Below are 26542 nucleotides of genomic sequence, written 5' to 3' on the forward strand. Positions count from 1 at the left end.
ACATTTTCTACAGGGTTGCATCCTTGAACGATACATTTTTTTTTTATCATTTTCTATTTTGCTGATTGGAATTCTATTAGGAAATAATTCGTCTCATTTACCAGTTACCTTAAAAAACAAAGTTCACTCATGAAATTCATCTTAATATTGAAGTTAATTCTATCTATCTACTGTAAAAGAGGTAAAATATCCAAATGGCCTCATTCCAATTGCTGAGTCACCCAAACTTGCTGAGTCTACAAAAAGCTGCTGAGTTCACACCTTTACAAAGCAGCCTCAGGGGCCCAACACACATGGCCAAGATGACTGTGCTACATTCCAGTCAAGGATCTGTCACTAGTTAAAGATTAAGGACAAATCTAGGCAAAGTTTGCCAAACCTATCTGGTCACAGGAATTAAATGAGACATCTAAAACATATTGAATCCTGGAGAATAACTGGTTCTCAAACCTAATAAACCCATATTTTTGGAGTTGGGCCCTGAAAATAGTTTGGAAAATTCACTCCAAAAGAGTATCTTAGCTAACACAGTTTAATGGAATATTCCCCAAGAAATATGCTCTGCAGACTCTAACTTCCTATTTTTATCATGAAGTCATCGGGCATGACTTGATAACAGTAAATGTAATCTTCAGAAAATCCAATCCTAGCTCTTGAGACACACCCTTTGCAGATATCCTAGCTGAGTAGTGGTGGTGCACAACTTTAATCCCAGCACTTGGGAAGCAGAGGCAGGCAGCTCTCTGTGAGTTCAAGGCCAGCATGATCTACCAAGTGAGTTCCAGGAAAAGCTTCAAAGGTACACAGAGAAACCCTGTCTCAAAAAAAACCAACAAGTTTACTTCCATGCTAGACATTCTGGCTGTTAACAGACAGGGTGCAGCTTCTGTACAAAAAATACTTGGGCTGCTAATTCATTTCTTTTCCTGTTGCCAGGGACTAAGTTCACAAGTGAGGCCTAGGCATCAGTCACTTAAGTCCTTTACTTGGTTTATCCAGTCCAGTATACTGATTTTTTTTTCAAGATGTCAAACTTTTTCAGGGGAAAGAGTGTTATTGATACCAGGGGTTGCAATCAAGGGTTCTCATACACTGGCAATCATCTACTAACCTTCAGCCCTAGCCCTTAATTTTTATTGATTTACATGTTTAATTTTTGAGGCAGACTGGGCTTCAGTCTTTTCTACAGCCTAGGCAGGCCTTAAATTTATAATGTTCCTGCTTCAGCCTCTGTAATAGATGAGAGGTCAGGCTAGCTTCCAAACTTCTTGAATGAAGAGTTTTTGTTTTCTCTGTTTCCCTGTTATTCAAGTCTGTTTAGAATGGCCCAATTTAACTCAGCAATTTACTCAACTAGCAATGAGAATTTTGGACAAGTACCGAGCAGAGAGCACGAAAACATCAGTCACCCAATTTTTCCTTCAAAACATCCATTAATTTAAAATATTTTGGCATCCATATTTGTTATATGTGATCTCTATGTGTATCTGTGTCTGGCTGTCTCTCTCCAAGGTCTCACTATGCAGCCTTGGCTAAACTAAGAATCACAGTAGATTAAATCTCCTGTTTTTATAGAAGAGTTGAAGGTTCAGAAAGGTTATCTGGTGGTCTAAATAAGTTCCTTTCAACAGTAGGAATAGATATGCAATGTCCTATGTATATTTTCTTTTGGGAAGCACATATCTAAACTGGCTGACAACCTTTTTAACCCCAATGATGCAGGGTCAATGAGGGAAATTAGTAACTGCCAAAAGTTCTGAATTTTAAGATTTTATTTTAAATTTTTGTGAGTATGTGTACATGAATGTAGGTGCCTGCGGAGGTCAGAATATGATGTCAGCTCTCCTAGAGCTAGAGTTACTGGTGGTTGTGAACCACTTGGCGTGGAAGCTAGGGATTCTCTACGAGTGGCATGCGCTCTTTATGGTAAGCCATCTTTCCTGTTCCCCAAAATCTGAATTTAAAAATGCAATATCAACAAAGCAGCACCACCCTTTCCACCTCAGGATGCCACCTGGAAACTCCCTTTCAGAAGTTGTTGCAGGAGATCTGAAAACAGGCATTATTCAAGAGGCAGAAGTCTATCCTAACCAACTCTAACTACAATCTCCCGGGAAAGCATGAACTATTTGCTGCAGTTCTCCCTAGGTCTAAACTATCAAGAGTTATGATTATGACTTAAACGTACTGGTCTCATGTCGTACACATTAAAATCTTGCACATTTAACTGGATAAATAATGTCTGAGTTGCTGAAAGTCAAGCGAGCTATGGAAACCAGGCCACAGTTATCTTCGAATGGTTTGCAACTTGTTCTAGTCAAGGGCCTCTACTCACTCCACACTGTCTGTCTCCTCTGGTCACCGAGCAGAAGACTCCTAGATGGGTGTTCTCTGTTGCTCTCATCTGATCCTCCAAAATAGACTAGACTTCCTATGTTCAGATTCCCAGTTTCAATTCACTCTGTAGTCATTTTAACAGAGGGTAAGTGTTTACTATTGTGATGTGCCATTCACATCTTTTAACAGAATGTAGGGCACTTAATCTCTGCCTCTCACCAAGTAACTGTTGGTTCTTGTGTGTCTCCCCAGGGAGGGTCTTTCATCACCCACTGGAGTCTTCATTGAGTACCCTCTGTGTCCAACCATCCTCTGTGTTGGAAATACAGAAGGAAACAAAATAACACATCTGTTCTGATGGAGTTCACAGTCAAGTATGGGAAACAGGCAAAGTATATTTTAGAGAAACGTCAGAGACTGGTAGGTGACGTGGAATAAAAGCAGGAAACAGGCCAGAAAGACCAGTTGAAGAAGTCCTGCCTTACTCATTAATATCTAGGTATAAATTTAACAGAGATGAGAAGCAGAGACATGCTGAAAAGTAGAAAAAGAGAACCGTTGTGAACCGTAGCATGGCACGAACCAAATAATTATTGGCGAATTATTGCTAAGCTCACCAGCAAACAGAAAAACATCAAGTACAGAGGACATTCTGCTGAGAATGCCTTCTTAAGGCCAGTGCAATCTGCAATCGCTCATCAGTCTCTCCCTTCTATAACTATGTAGCATCCAATTTTGAAGTCATGTTGCCTTATATTACAAGTATCTGTGTACAGGTATTAGCTTCCTCAGATTCTGGAGAACTCAAGTCAGAGTTTTAAAATATAGTTTTCCGTTCGTCACATTATCATTTAGTGCTAAGACTGGTCCCGATTGCAGAACTGAATAACTTCTACTTAGATGAGATTAGCAAAATACTCACAGGGGCAGCAACCTGCTCTCACTCCCACCAGAGACTTTAGTAGTATAAGAAGAATACTCTCCCTCCAGGAAAGTCTATTAGGAGACGCTGCAGTAAGCATTTTCCTAATTATCCTTTATAATGCTATCCCGTGGGTCTCTAATTTTTGAAGGTTAGTCAACTTCTCAAGGGAATTTCTGAATTCTAAATAGATACAGCAATCGCTAGAGCTTGGGATGAAAGCACAGGGATTTATTTGATGTGGGGGTGATTTCAGGGGTTGCTAGTAAGGCCACACCCTATCATTATCCACTTTTCCTGTCCCCTCAAAGTGCTCCGCCCTTCATTAGTTAAGCGCCGGTAACTTTCTCTGCTCTCTTCAAAGAGCAAAGAAGCGCCCAAAACATGACGGGAATTTAGAATTGTTTATAGAAAAATCCTAACAACTCCTCTCCTCACTATCAAGGGTGCCAACAGTCAAGAAATCAGAAGCGCAATAGTATGCCCTTAGCAGCAATCTGTCGCCAAACCAGTGCGTGAACAAACCATAGGATCTCCGGATTTGCTAAGTCTTCTGTAGCATCAAGCAAGAGCATAAAGTCCCTTCTATCTCACCAAGAACACCCCCAGGACGAGGCTGGAAGATCTGTTTGGAAGGCAGAATTAGGCTTTGAAGAGGTAAAGTTATCTCCCAAGTCACTCCAAAGGTTTGATGAATTTTGGCTCCTGATGCCGGTCCACCACGTTCTTCACGTGCCCCATCAACTCCCTTCTACCCTCTTCAACTCCAACCCAATCGGGGAAAATTTCCTCTTACCTGCTCACAACGTCTCGAGGCTTGCACTCACTGTGCAGCCGAGGTGGCAGGAGTGCCTGCAGCCGCACCAGCTAGGAGCTGCGGATTCCACCTCTCCAGCAGCGACCACGGTACTGCACGCGGCCACCGCGCTCTGTGAGCCCACTAGGAGCCACGCCCACTGCTGGCTAGGCCACGCCCCCGGCGTGGAGCTTTTTAGCCCTTGGCAGGCGCCGTAGTCCGCCTCCAACTGGCTGGGCCTCACTCTGGGCTGCGGCAGCGAGTGAGCTGCTCCCGCTGCCCGTGTGGGGGCGGTCCTGGCGCTTCCCACGCATCACCCAGCCTCTGCAGCAGAACCCCGGAGCAGGGCAGTGTCGCCCGGTATCCGCCCCGCTGCAGCGGCCTGCGTTACTGCCTCGGTGCTGCGGCAGCCTGGGGTGCAGCCTTTGCACTCTGCGGACCGGGAGCAGGCGATCTGGGCAGCGTCGCCGCGGCCTACCCGCGCTCCTTTCCGCATCCCCGCCCCTCGTTCCCGCCTCCTCCGGGGCTGAGTGGAGTACGCCGCACACTGCGGCAGCGCCGGGTCGGGACTGCCCGTGGGAGGCACACCCACCTCTCCCGGCCGCACCCCTGCGCTGCAGCATGTCCGCGCTCGAGTGGTACGCCCACAAGTCTCTGGGCGATGGCATCTTCTGGATTCAGGAACGTTTCTACGAGTCAGGCAACCGCGCCAACATCTGGCTGGTGCGCGGCTCGGAGCAGGACGTGGTGATCGACACCGGCCTGGGACTGCGCAGCCTCCCCGAGTACCTCTACTCCTCCGGCCTCTTGCAGGACTGCGGGGCTAAGGAGGATGCGGGGCGCCGGCCGCTGCTGGCCGTGGCCACTCACGTGCACTTCGATCACTCTGGCGGTCTCTACCAGTTCGACCAGGTGGCTGTGCACCGCGCCGAGGCCGAGGCCCTGGCTCGAGGGGACAACTTTGAGACCGTGACCTGGCTCTCTGACAGCGAGGTGGTGCGGGCCCCCAGCCCTGGCTGGAGGGCCAGGCAGTTTCGAGTGCAGGCAGTGCAGCCGACCCTCATTCTGCAGGATGGTAATGGACCCCCGTGGGCGCGCGCTGTCGCGGAGGGAGGGACTTGGAAAGCGTGGGCAGCATGTTGCAGATCTCCGTGGCCACCTTGGCAAATTTGGGGTACAGTGCGGGAACAGTGTGTCTCACCCTTTGCTGCGTGAAAGGCGGTTTGAGCAGAGCCAAGGCCCTGGCATCCTGCTCTGCCCAAGACGCCCTCTGCAACTGTGTGGCTGTCTCTCTAAAAGCTGGCACCACCCCCAATCAATTCTCTGCGTGGGCTACAATAGTAACACCGCAGAGACTTGTGACCGGGGATTTTTTTTCCTGTGGTTCCCTAGCACCGGACGAACATTTCCAGCTTTTGTAACGAGTAGGCTTTTAAGGAATGGCACCTTGAGAAGAGTGTTATGCTCTGGGCTTTGAGAAGTGCTGCTTCATCTGCTTGCTCACCACGGAGTGACTATGAGTCCCACCTGTAGGCTTAGAAAGCTGGAGAGCTGTGGTTCCAGTTACTTCATCTATCCTCACCTTCAGATGGGTTTGTTCCCTTATTATTGCTTCAGAAGAAGAAAGGAAGGCTTGATAGTGAACACAAACGTAGAAAAGTAGAATTATGACAAATATCCAGTCTGCATGAGAGCAAGGCCTAGGAAAAATCAATAAGGGAGTTGTTGGCGGTGGATGGGGTATGTGTGCTACGGCTGCTGCCTTCATTCTCTTTGGCCCCATGAAATTGGTAGATAGGGCAAAATAGAATAGGACCCCAGGCCCCTCTCCCCGTGCAGGAACTGCTGTAATTGGACTAATTAGTGACAACGGCAATACTTGGTATATTTCATATTTTCTTTTTTTAGGGTTTATTTTAAATTTTATCCACATAATGTTGTGAAGTGAGGCCAGAGACCCCTGATTAAATATCTTGCCTAGTGTCCACTGGGCAGTCATGGTCAAAGCTGGGACTTGAAGCAAGGCATAATAAAGGAAAGTAAACAGAATACGAGTAAATCCTATTCATGAGATGCATTATAACTGTGAGTAGATTATGGAAGTCACTTGTTCAGTGTTAATCATTTTAATTGCCTTCACACTCCTCTGTAATGTTTAAAAAAGTTGCATTAAAATGATGTTTACTAAGAAATAAACAATATGTAAATAAAATATTTTACAGAAAATTTCCAACAGGATATATGATATGAAAAACAAGGAAAATCTATTCCCTTAAATCCAACTAACAGGTCCCTTGATTAAAGCTTTAAGTCTGATGAATTCTCTTTTAAAAACTGCTTTAGAGAGGAGTCTACTTTGACAGTTTGAGATTTAAAATATACATTTACATTAGATAATTTTTATTACTATACTTCTTAAAACTGATGGTTTCAGGGGTAAAATTTTCCAAGCACTTGATGGGTAGTCAAAGTAAACTCTGGCACCCAGCCTAAAAATATTTACATTCTCTCAGTGTAGTAGCACAAATCTTTAATCCCAGCACCTGAGAAACAGAGGCAGGCAGATCTCTGTGAGTTTGAGGACAACCTGATCTACATAGTGAGTCCCAGAAAGAAAAAGAAAATAAATAACTTGAATGGTAAGTGGCACAAGCCTGTGATCCCAGCACTTAGGAGATTGGGGCAGGAAGCGAGGAGTTCAGAGCCTTTAAAAATTTTAAAATATCCTCTTTTTACACAGAGAAACTCTGTCTTTAAAAACAAAACATTTTACATTAATATTAAAAAGTATTAAATTGTTTAAACAAAAATATTTTATTTACTTTTTATTTTATTGCCCCCAATAGGAAGTCAAAGTAAAAGGACAGTAGGAATCACTGAGATGTCTTGGTAGGTAGACACTTTTCTGCTAAGCCTGCCAACCTGAGTTTAATCCCTGAATTCCACGTGGTAGAAGGCAAGAACCTACTCCAACAGGTTGACAGTCAGATATATAGCTTGACACATAAGCATGCCTGTGTATGCGAGCCTGTACAGGTTCACACAATTGTTTGCAATTTGTTTCTGAGACTGTAGGGATTATTGTTATATGGAAGAGACACTGACTGAATATCCTTCCTGTGATCTGCAAGACTGGTTAGACACTGGGATTATAGGGTGGTGGTTTCTTAGATCCCAGTTGGTGGTAGATCCTGATGTTTTGGGAGCTGGAAAAATACTGTAAACTATGGTTACAGTGGTGCTTTGAGCCTTGCTTTGAGGGCAACAGATGGCATTGTAGAAAGTCACTCCTCATTAAGATATAGATGCCTCACCCTATCCAGCATCTGATCTCTCATCTCAGGAATATTAATTTCCTGTCTTCTGAAGGATGCGGGATGCTAGTTGGGTATTAACATAGTTCAGATATCTCTAAGGTGATGTAAGATACTCATATTAAAAATTCATATGTATTTGCACATAACACATTCATATGCAGCTGTAACAGAACAGCTCTGGTTAGAATACAAGTGGGCAAAATCACTTACTACATTTCATTAAGTGAATTGATGATTCGCTGTCTTGGAGAAGCATAACTCTGCACTGTATCTCTAATGTAAAAGCTAAGTGAAGGTCGAAGAGGTTATCTGTCTCATCTAGTGCATTAGCCTTGACACAAGACAATTCCATGTACTAATAGTGAAATAGTATGCTTCTATGAGAGCAATAGACCTGAGATATACCCCAGGCATTATTTATTTATTTTTAAATTTTGCTTTTGGATCAATTTTTTCTCTTTATTATTATTATTTTTTTTTTTCTTATTTTACATATTGATCCCAGTTCCTTCTCCGTCCCTCCCTCTCTTCCACCTTCCCATGCCACCACACCCCACCCTCCCATCCCATTCCCCTCCCCACTCCACTGTAGAGTGATGCCTTCCAGGAGGGGTGATCTAAGTCTGTCAAGTCATTTGGAGTAGGGACTAGCCCCTCCCTCTTGCCTCTAGGCTAAGGGAGTATCCCTCCATGGGGGATGTGCTCCAAGTCCTTTTGTGCACCAGGGATACATCCTGGTTGCACTGTCAGAGGTCCCTTAGACTGCCCAGGCCTTCTAACTGAGACCCATGTTCAGGGGGTCTGAGTCAATACAATGCTGGTTTCTCAGCTATCAATCTGGGTGTCCATTAGCTCCCCCTTGTTCAGGTCAGCTGTCTCTATGTGTTTCTGCAGCCTGGTCTTGTCCTCCCTCACTGTATCTGTTCGGCTCAGTGTTTAGCTGTGGGTGTCTGCTTCTGTTTCCATCAGCTACTAGATGAGGGCTCTATGATGGTGGATAAGTTAGCCCTCAATCTCATTATCAGGGAAGGGCATTTATGGTAGGTAGCCTTTCCACTGTTGCTTAAATTTCTCTAGAGTCAGTTTTCTTTTGAAACCTATAATGGCTCTCTCTTTTATGTTCTCTCTCTCTCTCTCTCTCTCTCTCTCTCTCTCTCTCTCTCTCTCTCTCTCTCTCTCTCTCTGTCTCTTTCTCTCTCATCTATTCCTTCCCTGACTCAATCTTCCTAGTCCCATGTGCTTTTAGCCTAAGCATTTTAAACTAGAGCATATCACTGTCTGTTTTTCACAATATTTTAGTGGTTTAATTTCAAATAATTTGTCCCTTTGTCCTCCTTACCCCTATTTAAACAGTTGCTTAAAGTCACAAAGACACCAAGATAAATTACCTCAGAGTAGTGGTTTCAGGTAGACTTGACAATATTTATGACTGCGACCTCCTGGAACTGTGGGCATCTCTGTGACCACCAAAGCCAGTGAATTGTCCATCTGGGAGAAATAAGGCAGTTCTGTTTAACACAACCCAGTAGCAGGTGTTGGTTCAAACTTTGAGAGTCTGAAGTTCTAGTAGTTTATTCTAGGCATATTTAAGCACAACACAATTTGAAAAATCATTTCCTGGTAAAAATTAATTAAATTCTGTGTGCACAACGAAGCTTAAGAAATGACTACTTTGAAACTCTTGTGAAGCACAAGTGACATTTTCCTGTGGATTATGTTTTCTGTGGATTAACTAGGGAAACAGGCTCAAGATAAGCAAGCTCATGATAAAGGTCTAGGGGAGGATAGAGCTATAGATTGAGACTAAGGTGATCAAGATGAGGGTCTGGGGGAGCCAGTGTAGCCTGACCACACAGATAACATACATGTCTCTTTGAGAGGACACTATATTTTACATTCCTGCAAGGAACAACAGGCCTCCTACATGGAAGTAGCACTTCCATGGAGAGACTGACTTGAAGTCTAAATCTACATTGGTCAAGGGAACTAACCACCTTGGATGGTAGAAATTAGATGTGACTGAGTTCTGTCTTAAGAGTCAGTTCAGTTCACATCAGTGTGCCCGCAGTGGGAAGGAGGGGACACCCACCAGCACAGGTGTAATAGATTGTAAGCATTTAGTAGGTTCTTAAAAACAAATAGAGCCCTTCTGAAAGGAGTACCTTCCCCTGTTCAGTTAGCTCCTTCTCTAGGATGGGAAATAAAGGGTTGTCTTAATTGGGGAGTGCTCACTGTGGTTGAGCTCAGAGACTCAACATGGAGAAGAGGGGATGAGTGTGTGAGAGTGTTCATAACATCATGGAGAACTTTGAGTGTGTGAGAGTGTTCATATACATTTCTTACTAAATACTAAGAAGAATGAGAGCCAAGCCTCCTGTTGCCCACCTGGGGGTAGGAAATTAGGAAATTACAATCTGGGACATCTGACCCCATCAGAAAAGACTGAAGATGCCAGTATGGAGATGTTAGCCACCCCTGGCCTGCTGCCTCTACTGTTAGCCTGCTTCCAGAGACCCTATGTATATGCTTCAAGTGCTCCTTTCGTTTTGGCACTTCAGCCGGCAGCCAAGATTTTTGCCTGGGATAAGCCTGGTTTCCCAATCCCAATTGATGGTAAATCCTGTTGTTTTTGGTGCTGAAAAAGTATGTGGTGCTTTGAGCCATTGAAGATGTGAAAAGAAAGCTGGACCAAATACTTTGAGGGTGATAGGAAAGGTGCTTCTCATTAAGAGGTGGAGGCCTCTTGCTGGCAAAGTTTCTGTCCGAAGATACTAACACAAGATCAAATGTGGCCCCCAGCTCCCATGACAGGGTTTCTATATGTAATGTCTCTGGCTGTCCTAGAACTTGCTTTGTAGATCAGGCTGGCCTCAAACTCATAGAGATACACCTGCCTCTGCCTCCCAAGCACTAGGATTAAAGGCATGCACCACTACTGCCTGGCTAAGATCAAATATCTTAACATTTAACATAAATCAACTTTGAAGTTGGGTGGGGTTATCATCATTGTTGTCTGAAAATAAGCAAAGCTACTGGAGGTATTTTCTCAAGGCAACAAGATGCTTTAAAGATGAAGGACAAACACTATCCACAGGAGTTTAGAGGCTCTAAAGCATAACAACTCACTTTGTAGAAGATGAGGATACAGGTACAAAAAGCAGATAAATAAAATGGACTCTGAGCAGGGGGAGGGGACTAGGTGAGTAGGGAGCAGTTTGAGAGGCCAGCCCTGAAGTAATAAATGTAGATCATTCAGATGAGGTATAAGTAGAGTACAGAAGCAATCCAAAAACATATTTAGGAATCCATAAATATAAGATATGCATTCAGACTGAAAGACCCCACAGGATTCCCAGCTCAGGGATGAAAACACATCCAAGTCAAGCACACAGTAAAAAAAAAAAAAAAAAATCAGAACATGGAGATCACAGAAGACCCAGCAGGATTAAACAAGGGTCTGATATTGGGATCAGAGCTGGTTTAGAGCAGACATTTTGCTTTTGAGGAGCAATAGTCCCTGTCATAGAACTTTGCATCCATCCCACTGTCAGCAGAGTTCTCACAAAAGCATTTCCCACATCCTGTTACTTAGGAAACCTCAATGATATGGCCCTTACATATCACTGAAGGAATGAAGCCCGCAGAGAGGAAGGCACTAAACATAAAAGCATTACTAATGGGAAGGAAAATCAAAACAAGGCATCGGCGTGGCTGAGTGGATGCTCTGGTAATGATCATTTACAGGCACAGAGGGATCATGGATCTTTTGGATGGCTGTGTGGTAAGAAGATGAGAAATATGTATGTGTGTGATGATAGAAAATGGACAGTGAAAGATGCAGAAAGCAATTGGTGACATAACATTTTAAATCAATAGACATATATGTATGAAATCACTGGAATATATCAAATTGATAATTCAAAAAAATGTGATATAATCATCACATGGAGACAACAATATTCTGTAGCATTAACTGTCAGAAGATGGAGCTAACATTACTTAAAATTGTCCCCTTTGAGAGATATTCTGGCAGCAGAAAATGGCACAAGGAAATGTCTCTTACATTTTAAAGCCCTAAACATCTTTTTTCTAATATATGTACTTTTTTGTATTAAAAACTGCAATTAGTAAAGAATTGGGGGATGCTAATGTGGGAAAGGGCATTTGAGAGTTAAGAGATGGGAGAGAGGAAGGGAGGAGAGGAGATAGGGAAGGTCTCAGGTGAGTGGTCCTCAAGAGAGAGGACTTCATGAAACACTGTACCCAAGCACTTTTCAGCACATGGGAAGCACTTTTAAACCACAAGGTTGAGGAGAGCAAGTGATAATGGGCACCAAGGACACTGGGCTTGGTGTCCGTCTTGTCTGGTGGTTGTTTGATTTTTCGTTAAGACATTTTGAGTATCAACTTGGTATTACTAAAAAATTGACTCCATTCTCTCATTGGTCCTTCTGAGCATAAAACTCCCCTCACACCACTCCCTTCTGTGCATTTATTAAATAATTGGTTTTGACTCAGATTGTACTGGCTAGTTTTATGTCACCTTGACACAAGCTTTAGTCATCTGAGAGGAAGGAGCATCAGATGAGAAAGTACCTCCATAAGATCAGGCTGTCGGTATTTTCTTATATAGGGATCAGTGGGGGAGTGACTGGTGGTTTCATGCCTAGGCTGGTGGTCCTGGGTCTTAGAAGAAAACAGGCCGAGCAAGCAGTGATGAGCCAGAGAATAAGGAACACCTCTCTATGGCCTGTGCATCAGCTCCCACCTCCAGGTTCCTGCCAGCTTGAGTTCCTGCCCTCACTGCTTTTAATAATGAACTGTTAACACCCTTTCCTCCTCAAGTTGAGTTTGGTCAGAGCATTTCATCACAGCATTAGTAACCCTAAGACACAACTCTTGTGTTATTAAATCAACTTAACGATGGTTTCTTTCCCTAACCTTGCCAGCATACAGTAAATGATGCAGGTTTTTAATTCTCAGAATTACCTTAAACCAGTAGAAGAATTCTGACATCAAGAATAGAATTTGAAGAAATCTGGGGATGCCTCACACTATCTTAATATCATTGCTGATGTTTAAGTCAGAACCAGACAGGATGATGAAGCAGTAATGAGGCATATTTTATTATTATTATTATTATTATTATTATTATTATTATTATTATTATTTTGGCCTTATATAGACAGTATAGATGTTCTGTGACTACAATGTGAACCAAAGTTTTTTCAGAGCCTTCAACTCTGTGCTTGGGGTCATTGTTAGAAAAAAGCATTAGGCATGACTGTGGTTCCAGAACTCTGGGGTTCCAAACAATCATTTGGGTAAATTTGTTAAAACCAGAAATTCATAGGGCCTGATAGCCAATACTTTCAATGTTGCTGGGAAGGAAGCCTTATGGTTAAGGGACACTACAGGTGACTAATGCAGTGAGATGAAGTTAGACCATTAGATGCCAGGACTTCTGCCTTTCTGCCTGCAGAGACACTTTTTTTTTTCACTTCAAGCCTCTTCACAAGTTGGCATTACTGAAGAGGCAGCCTCTCTAAATGGTACTTCTGAAAATGTGGTCCTGGATTGAGAATCTCCCAGGTTTCCTGGAACTTTTCCAAATGAAGATTCTTATACATTGCCCTGTATCTATGGAAACAGAAATGGGTAGAACCTAAGTCTACAGTCTTACAAACCCTTCCTGGGACTTCAGTGCACACTGATGGGAGCCTAAGTCTACAGTGTTACAAACCCTTCCTAGGACTTCAGTTCACACTGATGGGAACCTAAGTCTACAGCCTTACAAACCCTTCCTAGGGCTTTAGTGCACACTGACGTTTGGAAACGGCTGGTTTAGTTCACTGACCCTCAAACCTGTCTCATATAAGAATCACCTAAAAGTTTCACAACTTCCCAGTCAGCCCTGCTCTCTGGGAACCAAGCTCTGGAACATGAACATATTGCAGACATTTTGTATTCCAACTATAACATTGTATCTGTCATTTATGGACATTGTTTTGTGTGTGTGTGTGTGTGTGTGTGTGTGTGTGTGTGTGTGTGTGTGTATTTTTTTGTTTTGTTTTTTATTTGTTGGAGTAGGTAGTATAAGTCTTCCTATTTTATCTTTTTCATAATTGTCTTTATTTTTATGGGCTGTATGCATTTTTAGGGACTTTTTATTTCTGTAGTTCTGTAGGTTAAATTCAGGTCCTCACTCAGGCATACACTCAACCACTATGCACAGCTTCAGCCTTTGTGTAAATTTTATAGTCAGATTTCTTTCTTTCTTTCTTTTTTTTTTTTTGAGACAAGGTCTTATCGCGGTAAATAAGGGTCAGGATAAACAAATAGGCCGAATAGATGTTTATTCAGGGAGAAATAACTTACAACCTAGACAGATGAACACCAGGAAATTCAACCCGATCCTCTCCTGTCCGAGTCATGCCAGAAAGAGAGCACCTTTCCTGGCCCCCTCCTACCTCCTTCCACAGGTCACTCCGCCCATGGCTCCACCCCCAGTGGGCGTGGTCAGTGCCACAGAACTATCTCACTACAATTCCCCTTTTAGTCTAAAGAAAAGATTTAGGCTTAATATAAAACTATATACAAAACAGTGAATAACAAGTGTGCTCTAAGAAAAGGAAAATCGAGAACAAAATGACCTACATATCTAGTCCTAGGGTGAGGGCAATATGGAGTTTACAATAGAGTTGTCCTAAGCTGGAAAACGTAAGTCTAGCACCTAATATATCTAACTAGGAAGAGAGAATAATAGTTGTGATAGTTTAATCTTCAACCTCATCCAGACCTGAGAAGGAAATTAACAATACTAGAGTAGACAGGAAGTGCGGATGGACGCCTTCCAAAAGGTGCAGCAAGGACAGAAACAGCAAGCCACCTGAACAGTCACCCTAGGTCTCACAGCCACGTTGGTACACCCAGATTTGGCTAAGGCCAAGAGAACTTGACAGACCACAACAACAGCAGGGAGGTAGAATGGCTGTCTTTCCCTGACTTGGCAAGGTCAAGCAGTCTTCTATATTTGTCTCCTGCAAGCACATAGGACTGCATGTCCAAATCAGTGGTCAAGGTGGGGGCAATTCTATGCCCAACAGGCCATTAGCTGAGGCGAGATTGAACTCCAGCAGGAGCAACAACAGTGTCCAACATATTTTCGGGAAAGTGCATGGTGCTGTCAGGAGCAACAGTGTCTCATGTCAATGGAGTACTAATATTAAAACATTTAAATGCCATGTTCTGCATGTCTATGAAGTGATTGAAGATTAAGCATCTACATCTGACTAATCTCATAGGTACAGGAAATATGAGTGAAGATAATCTGTAATACTCGGGAACTTAGCTAAAAAGACTGATTAAAACTTCCCTGAGTAAAGCAGGAACAAATATTTAAACAATATAACTATTTACATATACATATATGTAAATTCCTAAAATAGAGGTAGAGTATAAGTGTCAAGACAAGAGGTAGAACTATAAAGGGCAGCAAGATAAATATCCCAAATTGTATCAATATACAAAATGTCTTGAATACAAGAAAAGTATACATACATAGAATATGGTAAAAAATAATGTGCATAAAACATTGTAAGTGGAAAGATTTAACACAATATAACAAAATATAAACTTAATTTTACATAGTTTACCACATAAGAATACACAACAATGTAAGCTATAAAATACTATCTCATTCTTACTCAAATTCTCAAGAAAATAGGCTAATCTACCTATATCCCATGTAAACCATACCTTTCCCAACCATTCCCTATTCCTGTCTAAAAGATAAACCCGAGTGTAAGCATCACCCAATCCCAAATAACTAAAACCAACCCAAAGACGATGACTATTATCCCAAAATTCCAAGGGTAGGGAAAGGGGGCGTCGTTATCTTAAGGTTACTTCCTGCTGAAATGGGACGATGATTGCTCCAATGGATCCTGTAGGAAGAAAATTTTTAGCAACCAAATTTCTCAACAGAACTGGCTGTGACATATGTAGTTAGTCACTGTGTGGCAGAAAATTCTTGACTGTAGTTCTATTTGAAACTCTGGCCAGGGTGTAATAAAAAGGTGCACCATTACAGCTAGCTAGCCATGAGTTGTCTCGAGCAAAACAGAACTATCTCACTACAAGGTCTTTTAATATATATATTATATATCCCTATTTAATATACATATACATATATATATGTATGTATGTATATATATATATATATATATATATATCCCTATTATGTATACAGTATTCTGACTGCAGGACAGAAGAGGGCATCAGATTTCATTACAGATAGTTGTGAGCCACCATGTGGTTGCTGGGAATTGAACTCAGGACCTGTGGAAGAACAGGCAATGCTCTTAACCTCTGAGCCACCTCTCTAGCCCAAGATGTGGAGGAGGAAGATGGCAATGGTAAGGTGTAATGACTGACATTTAATGGCATGTAGAGAGGCATCAAAAGTGCAAATGATACATCATCTAAACTAAAAATTCTGTAAGGCATGAACTGTTGTTATTCTCAGTTTGGAAGTGTAAAAACTGATTGTTCAGTTAGAAAACCTGTCTGGGTTGGAGCTGGGAAAGAAGTTTAAAGGATCTGATGTCTATGTCCTAAAACTTCCCAATTGCTTTCATTTCTGTAAATTAGTTCTATGATTAGCATACAGAGAAGTGGGTTTCAATGTGGCATTTTAGTTCTTTGCTTTTATTTGACACTCACCACCCACAAACACACACATATACTCTGCTTCCCCATCTCCACAGTCATGTTGAGCTTTTCATTGTAATCGTGGTGAATCTGCACTAATCATTAAGCAGCCACAAAACCACATGTGACTGTTGAAAAACAACTTGAAATGAAAATAGATTCAAATTCAAATTTTGGAGCTGGGCATTGTTGGTATACACCTTTAATCCCAGCACTCGGGAGGCAGAGGCAGGCAGATCTCTGAGTTTGAGGCCAGCCTGGTCTACAGAGCTAGTTCCAGGACAGGCTCCAAAGCAATACAAAGAAACCCTGTCTCCAAAAACCAAGAAAAGGAAAAAAAAAGTTCAAATTTTGGCCTTAATTGTACCTCCTTTCCTGTAGTTCTCAGGTCCAGATGGCCCCCATAGACTGTTTCAGCCATTGCAGAAGGCTATACTAATGAAACCCTGGGTCTTAAATTTATCTGTGTCGTTTTTACCATGCCCTAACTGGGGCTTGAACCTATGATCTCATGCATGCTAGGCAAATTATCTGCTACTGTGCTACTACATCCCAGCTCTTTTTTGTTTTGCTTTCATTTTTATATTTTGAGACAAAAATCTCAATAAATTTTGTAGGCTGGCCAGCTCTTTTTTGTTTTGCTTTCATTTTTATATTTTGAGACAAAATCTCACTAAATTTTGCAGGCTGGCCTTACACTTATTCAAGAAGCTAGGCCAGCTTTGTGGTTGTGACATTTCTACCTCAGCTCTGCTTCCTGGCAGCTGGGAACACAACCCTGTACCACCATGCCTGCCTGTGAACGTCTTTCTTTTGCCTGAGTGTTCTTTTTGGTGTTCTTTTGAATTTTTGAAAATGAGTTTTTGATTATTCTTTGTAGTATATAGAAATATGGTTTTTTGTTTTGTTTTAATTTTTGGTTTTCATTTGTTTCTTTTTGTTTTGGTTTATATGTGTGTGCCTGTGTGTGTGAGTGTGTGCGTGCATGCGTGTGTGTGTGTGTGTGTGTGTGTGTGTGTGTGTGTGGTCACCTGACACCACACTAGCAATAGTTCTCAATCTCTGAGTCTCAACCACTTTGGAGGTTGAATGACCCTCTCACAGGGTCCTGCATACCAGATATTTACAAGACAATTTGTAACTGTAGCAAAATCATAATTATAATGTAGCAACAAAGTAACTTTATAGTGGGGGTCACCACAACATGAAGAAGTGTATTAAAGGGTCACAGCATTAGGAAGGTTGAAAACTACTGTCTTCTAGCATCCCCAACCTTTCTCACAGTTCTTCAGCTTTTTCTTCATTGCAGAGTATTGTAGGCATGTAGGTCCTAGTGCTCACAGATAAGCACCAGGAATGTTAAACAAACAGAGTTATATCTTCGAAGAGAGATGTGTAACCTTTTTTCTGCCCAGAAGGCTGAGACAGATGTTGCTTAGTAATCCATACACTCTATCTGTATGGCAGAGGTCATATCAGCCCTCCACATACCTTTATCTTGGGTGTGTTTGTCTTGGCCAATGGCCCTACCCTCACTCAGACTCTTATCTTGATCCAGTTTCCTTGCTTAATCTATACAGCCCATCTTTATGGAAAATGTCACTTGTGCTTCACTAAGAATTTTGGCATAATCATATCTTAAGCTTTGCTGTGCACACAGGGATTGAGTTCATTATCATCAGAGAACTTTCCCCCCAAATTTGTGTTGTGCTTAAATATGCCTAAAAGAAATTACTCTCAAAGTTTGAACCAACACCCGTAACTGAGTTGTGTTGAACCCACCTACCTTCTTGTCTTGTTCAGACTTACACAGGAAACCCACAGCATAAGATTTCTCTATATTAGGTCGTGCCACCTATTAACAAAGATAGAAACTCTTTGTAATACTTGTGACTTTACTTCCATTTTCTTGATTATTACAGTGGCAGGGTCTCAAGTGTTGTGCTCCTGCCTTAGAAGGAAAGCATTTAATCATTATCGCCGACAGAAATACTGCCCGTAGGTATTCCAGGGTCCTGTCTATCAAGCTCAGGACCTTCCCTTCTGTGTCTACTTGATTGGAAGTTTACTGAGGGTTTCATACATTTTTTTGGAGTTAACGTGAAATAATTTCATGACTGCTTCCTCCCTCTCCTCCTCTACCGCCTCCTCATCCTCATCTTCCACCTCCTCCTCCTTGTTTTTAGGGACAGTCTCAATGTAGTCCAAACTAACCTTAAATTTTTGCTTTTTTCCTCAACCTCTGAATGCTAACATTATAGATGTGAGTTACCATGCCCAGCTCTCCTTTAACCTATTAATATAGTTATGCTACATTAATTTATTACAATTAATTTACTAATACATAAATAGGACCTATCTGTTCTCACAAGTTAAACCAATTTTTAAATTTCTATCACATTTATTCATGGGTGTGATTGTGAATGTGTGTGTGTGAGAGAGAGAGGGGAGGGGAAAGAGAGAGAGAGAGAAAGAGAGAGAGAGAGAGACTTGCAGGAGTCAGTTCTTTCCTTCACTATGTGGATCCTGGAATCTCATTCAAGTAGCAAGTACATTTACCCACTGAGCCATCTCACTGACCCCAGATTTAAATTTTCTAGGTTAAGCTCCATTGGTCATTGTCCTGTTTATAAGTTGCTGGGTTTGATTTGTCCGTATTTTAAGGTTTGGGGACTAGTTCAGTTAGGAGTTTATGAATTGTGCATTGCTTGGTTTCATCTTTCACATTGTCTTTCTTTAGCTTTCATCAGGGTAAAATTGATTTCTTCCAAGAGTTTTCCCTCACCTGTTCTCTAAAGGTCTTTCTGTAGGATTGCTATTCTATCATTATTAAATGTCTGAGAGCACTGGCCAGTGAAGCTCTTTCTAAGTGTAGATTTGTGGGGAGATTTTTAAGTTGTTGATTGTTTTCTTTGCTTGGTGTAAATCAATTCCAACTTTTTCCCCTCTGTAGTACTTTTGAATAGTTGTACGAATTTCAACTAAGCTGGAAATTTGGTAGGCTGAAGTTGTATACAATGCTAGTTTGCTGTTCTTTTTTTTTTTTTTAATTCATTTGTCTGTATTATTTATTTATTTTTATTTTACATGTCGATCCCAGTTCCCTCTCTCTCCTTCCATCCATCCCTCTCTCCCTCCTTCTCTCTCTCCCTCCCTCTGTCCCCCATCACATGTACCCTGACCACCCTCCCCTCACATCCCCCCATCCCAATTCCATATGTAGGGCAATGCCATCCAGGTGGGGTCATGTAAATCTGTCATTTGAAGTAGGGACTAGGACTTCTCTCCTGCCTCTAGGTTAAGGGAGTATCCCTTCATGGGGGATGTGTCTACAAGGTCCTTTTGTGCACCAGGAATACATCCTAGTTCCAGTGTCTGAGGTCACTTAGACTGCTCAGTCCTTCTAGCTGAGACCCATATTCAGAGGGTCTGAGTCAGCCCCATGCTGAATTCCCAGCTATCAGTCTGGGGGCCCGTTAGCTCTTCCTTGTTAAGGTCAGCTGTCTCTATGTGTTTCTGCAACCTGGTCTTGTCCTCTCCCTCTGCATCTGGATTCTAGTTCGACTCAGTGTTTAGTTATGGGTGTTTGCTTCTGTTTCCAACAGGTACTAGATGAGGGCTCCATAATAATGGATAGTGAGACAGGGTCTTTTACTGAACCTGGTGCTCACCAATTGGCTAGACTGGATAGAAAATTCCAGGAACCTCCCTGTCTCCACTCATCCTATGCGCTGTTACCAATGCATGCAACCATACCCAGTTTTATTGCATGGGTGCTGAGGATTCAACCTCTGGTCCTCATACTTTTGTGACAGGAATTGTGACTAACTGTCCATTAAACTTAGTATACATTTGTATTTGATTTGCTCTGTCTTCTTATGATAGCATCTTTGGAATTAATCTCGATACTTAATACTGTATAAAGTAAGCATTTAAAGCAATTATAAATACTGTGTTTTCAGCTTCCTCAAATTTTGGTATGTTTTGATTTCATTCAACTTACTTCAACACAGTATACTTGATTCCTTTTGATTTCATGAGCTGGGTAGGAGTGTGGTGGTTATATCTGTGGATATTTCCCAAATTCATTTTTGCTCTCTCTTTATTAGTATTTTTGATTGTTTAAGATGCACCACAAATTATCTGCTCATTACTTCTACTTATATTATTTCTAATAACTCTTTAATTATATTGTGGCCAGAGGGTATATCCTGCATGATTTTATTCCTTTCAAATTTATTGTATTGAAACTTTGCATTATAGACAAATATTTCATGTATAGTCAAAAGAATTATCTCTCTGGATATAAATTGTTTATCAATTATATTAGCTTAATTAATAAGTATTGTCTTGATCTTCTGTACTCTCAATAATTTTCTCTTGTTTTATGAATAATTCAGAGAAGGATTTTTAGGTAGGTAAAGTTATTTATTAGTTTGGTCTTTTTGAGATAGATTTTCACTTGGTAGCTCAGGATAGTTTGGAAATACCTTGGTTGAACTCCTGCCTCATTTTCTCAAATGCTGAGATTGTAGGTAGGGGACATCACCCCTGGCTGAATTTTTTGTTTTCTCATCAAGCACTTTTCTTGTTGGATTTAGGGGTGCGTGTGTGTGTGTGTGTGTGTGTGTGTGTGTGTGTGTGTGTGTGTGTGTGTTAACCTAATATATCCTCATAAAATCTACTTCTTTTTGGACATTTTTTCCTAGCCAAAAAAAATCTGTTTGTCTTACATTAATATAGCCATTCTAATTATCATATCATTCATGTTTATGTGTCATAGCTTTTTCATGACTTATGTCCTTGAAATTGTAAGATCCTCTCTTGGCAAATTTGTTCATCTTGCTTTTTAATCCACCTCTGACCGTGATTAGGGGCTTTTCCCATTCATATGTAATGACACAGTTGGCTTTAGGTCTGCCCTTTTCATGGCTGTATGTTATTTAGTCTTCTTTCATTTCTTTATTAGTTTCCTTTTATGCTTATCAAATCTTGATTTTTTTTTCCTTTGTTAGCTTTTAGCTATAGTTCATTAATTTTCTTCCTACATCATTTGCAATAGAGATTACAGTAAGAATCTTTTTGTGTATAGTGATTTACTTCGGGTGGGTACTTGTTTTAATCGCAGCGAAACAGCAATGTTCCTTCTCCTATATACCACCATTTCCCCCTGACTGTCAATAATTGTGAGGAGTCTGAGAGTGTATCCAGTTTGGATGACTGCAGGTAAGCGTGAAGAAATTGGAGTGATGGAAGGTATGAGGTTCCTGGTGAGAAACAAGAATGAACTTCCCAGAAATAGCATTACCCAGAGCATCTCCATGGACACTTTTTCCTCAAGCCCCAAACCACACAGGACAGCATTAAAAGGCTAATGCATTTCTCTAAAACAATACTCATAGTCTGCTGCCAGGATGGTGAAAGCACACCTGTTCAGAAGAGTAGAAGTTTCATGGTCCCGTGAGTTTGAAAATTATACAGCTGGGTTCATGTATATCTGCAATATTGTTGGCATATTAATAGCTCTAGGAAGCTTACACAAAAGAAATTGATTCTTTAAAGCAAGAATTGTCAAAATTATTTGACCACTGAAAACTCAGTTTTAAATTTTTGTTTTTAATAACCTATGCAGTAGCATTTGGTATTAGTTACTTGGGCAAAATCTAACCTGGCAAATAATGATCTATAAGACAACAGAAATAGAATAGAGGCCACCCATGTTTTGGGATTTGTTTTTATTTTTTAAATTATGTGTAGGTGTGTCTGCTTGTGGGTATGTACATGCAAGCACAGATGCTCATGAAGTCAGAGGTGTGGGATCTCACTGTAGCTGGAACTGACTGACACGGGAGCTGAGAATTGAATTTGAGTCCTCTGGAAGAGCAGCAAGTGCTCTTAACCACCGAGCTGTTGCTCCAGCCCCAAGGCTTCCTGTTTTAAAATTAGCATTAAGAAACAGTGTTTTGGGAGCCAGAGATTGGCCCACTCAGAAAAGGGCTTGCCAGGCAAGCACAGAAACCTGTGTTTGATTCCCAGTACCTGTGAAATAATCCAGTGGCAATGAGTGCCTGTAGTCCTGTGAAATAATCCATTAGTAATGTGTGCCTGTGGTCCTGTGAAATAACCCAGTAGTGATGTGTGCCTGTAGTCCTGTGAAATAACCTAGTAGTAATGTGTGCCTGTAGTCCTGTGAAATAATCCAGTAGTGATGTGTGCCTGTGGTCCTGTGAAATAACCCAGTAGTAATGTGTGCCTGTGGTCTTGTGAAATAATCCAGTAGTGATGTGTGCCTGTAGTCCTGTGAAATAATCCAGTAGTGATGTGTGCCTGTAGACCTGTGAAATAATCCAGTAGTGATGTGTGCCTGTGGTCCTGTGAAATAATCCAGTAGTGATGTGTGCCTGTAGTCCTGTGAAATAATCCAGTAGTGATGTGTGCCTGTAGACCTGTGAAATAATCCATTAGTAATGTGTGCCTGTGGTCCTGTGAAATAATCCAGTAGTGATGTGTGCCTGTAGTCCTGTGAAATAATCCAGTAGTGATGTGTGCCTGTGGTCCTGTGAAATAATCCAGTAGTAATGTGTGCCTGTAGTCCTGTGAAATAACCCAGTAGTAATGTGTGTCTGTAGTCCTGTGAAATAATCCAGTAGTGATGTGTGCCTGTGGTCCTGTGAAATAACCCAGTAGTAATGTGTGCCTGTGGTCCTGTGAAATAACCCAGTAGTAATGTGTGTCTGTAGAGGGAGAAACAACAGGGTCTCTGGAGTGCACTGGCCAGCGAGCCTTGTCAGATTAATGAGCTCCAGGTTCAGTTTCAAGAAATAAAGGTGAAAGTAATACAACTATTTTTGTCCTCTACACACATATGTATACATAAACATATACATACCCATGTGCCACACATATGCACACACACACACACACAGAGAGAGAGAGAGAGAGAGAGAGAGAGAGAGAGAGCGAGAGAACATAATCTGTGGAATTGAAGTAAAGCTAATGGCAACAATTTCCTCTATACTTATTTAATGCTCTTCTGATTTTTTTCAATGATGAAAGTCAAGTGTACTGTGATATATTTATTGGTAACTCCTATTTCTGTTTGTAGGGGATGTAATCAACCTTGGCGACCGACAGCTGACTGTTATGCACATGCCAGGTCACTCGAGAGGCAGTATTTGCTTACATGACAAAGACCGGAAGGTTCTGTTCAGTGGTGATGTGGTCTATGACGGATCGTTGATTGACTGGCTCCCGTACAGCAGGATAAGTGATTATGTCGGAACTTGTGAACGTCTCATAGAGTTAGTGGACACAGGTCTCGTGGAGAAAGTGCTTCCTGGGCACTTCAATACCTTTGGTGCTGAAAGGCTTTTTCGTTTAGCATCTAACTATATTTCAAAAGCTGGAATATGCCACAAAGTTTCTACTTTTGCTATGAGGTCTCTTGCGAGTTTAGCCCTCCGTGTAACAAATTCTAGAACCTCACTCTAATATTTGTACCGATCATTTGCTGGCATTAACTGTGTAAATTAACCCAGTTCCCTTGTGTTGCTTAAAATGGTAACTAGTGAGCATTTCAAAAAATGCTTTTATATAATCATATTGTATGATAGAGAAAAAGAGGATCAAGAATGAGGAAGCAATTAATAATAATAATAAAATAATAATAATTGTATCCTTTACTTTTTCCCAAGGAAGAAACCACTTAAAATGAGCTTGTAGTTGGCCAGTGCTGTCATGTGAGTGTTCTCTCTGGAAATGCTGTGGGGTAATGTGGGAGCAAAGATGCACACACCGCAGCCGCAGCACAAAGACCTGCCCTTGCTCCTCCTTACTGTGCTTCCCAGGATGCTCAGGGGGACTCAAATGAAGTTTTATGCTTGCACTTCACACCTGATTTCATTTCCATGTTTTATTTAAAGATAAAATTTCTTGGGTTCAAAAATAAAGTAGACCTCAATATAAATTAGCATTTAGAATGACAGCTAACACATCCCATATTTGTGCTCCTGGATTTTATGCCTCCTTTATTTATTTTTCTTATTATTTGTATAAGACACAACATGCTATATAGTTTAACTTATAAATAGTGCAATGGATTTTTGTCTTATTGCAAAGCTTTAAATATAAAATGCAGAATGCTTCAGTAAAACACTGCTGTTTGTTGTTTGTTACTGTGTAAGTAATATTTTCGGTCATGAAAGTGAAATTCAAACGTGTGTAACCTAACTTCAGATTGTCAGATTTTTTTAAAAGGACACTGTCAGGCAAATTTGAAGATATACACATTAAGAATAATTTTTTATTATATCCTATTTTAGTATTAATAGATGTTATTGATTAAATTGCAACTTCAGTATTGGGTCATGTTTTACAGTACCAAAACAATTCCTGATACCTATGACATCTTAATGTAAACCATTCTTTTGATTGATATAACACGTATACATACCACAGAAGGATTTTTAAATTAATTGCAATGTATGTGTTATGTATCGACTACAGCAAATGGCCTTCTTATCCTGATTCACAACACCTGTCCCTGCTCAGTATTATTTGTCATGAACAAAAACAAGTCTATGTTCATAAGTCATAGAAAATGTGAAAACATTATTTAGTGATACTAGGTAAAGTGTTTGGGTTTGGTGCTTTTAATAATAATTTATTTAAAAGTCTTTTGGAGTATTTCATAAGAGTTTTTAAAACAGTTTACCACTATCTTTTTATTATTGACATGTTGTTATTGATATTTTAGATCAAACAGGTCGACTTTTGGAAATCAGATTGTTTAATATTAGGAAGTAATAGCAGTTCTTGTTTCTGACAAGTTATGTAACTTTTTTACCCTGAATACACCCAGGTTCTTTAAATTTTTTTTATTCTTTCAGTAGGTACATGTGCACGAGTGTGACTGCATACACACACAGACATGTAGGGATATACACAGTCACACACATACATACATAGCACTGTGCTAAACAATGTAGGGGGTTTGAAAGTGAGAAAATATATTATAGCTGAGTGTTAAAAGCCACAAAACCCCAAAAGTGATATAGGTAAGTTGAAGTTAATATAAATGATGCTTAAATATAGAGGATATAAGCAAGGGGTGTGAAGTAGGATAAGGGGAAATGCCCTGGAAAAGGGGATTTTTGAGTCAGACTTGGAGGGAGGCTGGGAAAGATGTGAGCCTCCGGCTTCAAGAATTGCTGGATGGACTAGCCTGTTCCTTGTGACATTTAACTTTCTGAAATCTCATTCCTTCTACGTACCATGTATTTAGCATGTAAAAGATAGATCTGTGATAGTATATGTGATTGTATATGTATATATTCTTAAAGGCAGATGAACTGAGCGGTCACATACCACCATGTAAACCTTTGCTGAGAATCAAAAAGGAGGCCATGACTGGATCAGACATGCAGTATTACGAGAACGCTGTCACGATCCTTCAAGACAGTGGGTCTGTTACAGTTGATGACACAGTACTGAGAAAGGAGATTGGTTCAGGGCAACTACAATCACTTAGTAAGCCTTAAATATAGCCATTATTTTTGTATCAGCAGCACAAAATAAAGCCAAAAGTCCTTAATCATTGACTGTTTTTATCATATTTTAGTATTTATTTCAAATCAAGATACAATAGGCATTAAGTTTTATTAGGAAAATCTTATTCCTGATGAGATATTTCCCTATTTATTAAAAGTGCAATTTTCAGTATATGGTGATATTTTTGTTGATTTCTCCAATCTTTCAGTTTTTTCAATTATAGTACAATATAAGATTGTGATATTTTAGTATTGCTACCATATAAAAAATGTGGAAGTAAATTCATACTCATTTAATACTCATGATACATTTTAAATTTGCATCCTAGTTCCAACACCAAGAGGTAGTTGACCAGTGTCATACTCAACATAGACTAGGAACAAAGCTGATAACTGAACACAGGTTTGTCTGCTACCAAACTGTGCCCTCTCTTAAACATGCACAATCTATAGAATTGACCACATATATTTTTTACTTTCCAACATGTCACATATGTGAAGAATAAATCAAATAATATCAAATCCTAATAGCATCTTTAGAATATTAAAATATATTTTCACCCTGACAGTGACCCTTGATTTATGATTTTTGGAAATATGCTATTGTGAATGTAACTCAAAGTTGTCAAAATATTAGACATTTCAAAAAAAGTTTTCTTATTTATATTGCTAATAATGAACCCGTGGACTTTCACTTTCTTTACTTAATGTCTCTTTATAAGTGAAAAGCTTTAAAAAAAAAACTGGAACCTTGTTGCTATGCTGATATAGTTGAATAAATGGTTATGTGTATTTGTTCTTATATGGATAGTAGTAATATGAATGTGACATGCACAAATTGTCCTATAATTTTCCAATAAATGTATGTAAGCATTTGTGTGGGTAACTATTAAAGTGGCCATTTAGTTCA

At 40.6% G+C, this 26542-nt stretch overlaps 2 protein-coding genes across 2 annotated transcripts in view; one reads left to right on the plus strand and one right to left on the minus strand.

The window, feature by feature from the left end:
- The window catches only part of Polr3g (RNA polymerase III subunit G), a 33313-nt gene extending 29201 nt beyond the window's left edge, over positions 1–4112 (minus strand). The window contains exon 1 of the mRNA XM_051182796.1: positions 4056–4112. The gene's annotated coding sequence lies outside the window, so the exon portion shown is untranslated. The remainder of the gene's footprint in view (positions 1–4055) is intronic.
- Positions 4113–4273: 161 nt separating this feature from the next.
- Positions 4274–26542, plus strand: Mblac2 (metallo-beta-lactamase domain containing 2). Its single transcript, XM_051182797.1, has 2 exons — positions 4274–5130; positions 23190–26542. The coding sequence occupies exons 1-2, from the start codon at positions 4677–4679 to the stop codon at positions 23573–23575; spliced, it is 840 nt and encodes a 279-aa protein (XP_051038754.1). The 5' UTR covers positions 4274–4676; the 3' UTR covers positions 23576–26542.

The sequence above is a fragment of the Phodopus roborovskii genome, unplaced genomic scaffold (genome assembly GCF_943737965.1).
Source record: "Phodopus roborovskii unplaced genomic scaffold, PHOROB, whole genome shotgun sequence".
NCBI lineage: Eukaryota > Metazoa > Chordata > Mammalia > Rodentia > Cricetidae > Phodopus > Phodopus roborovskii.

What these genes read in the sequence shown, in the direction of transcription:
- Mblac2 (XM_051182797.1), top strand. Translation starts at nt 4,677, where the DNA reads ATGTCCGCGCTCGAGTGGTACGCCCACAAGTCTCTGGGCGATGGCATC. An exon ending in GACCCTCATTCTGCAGGATG is followed by an intron (nt 5,131 to 23,189) that starts GTAATGGACCCC and finishes TTCTGTTTGTAG; the next exon opens with GGGATGTAATCAACCTTGGC.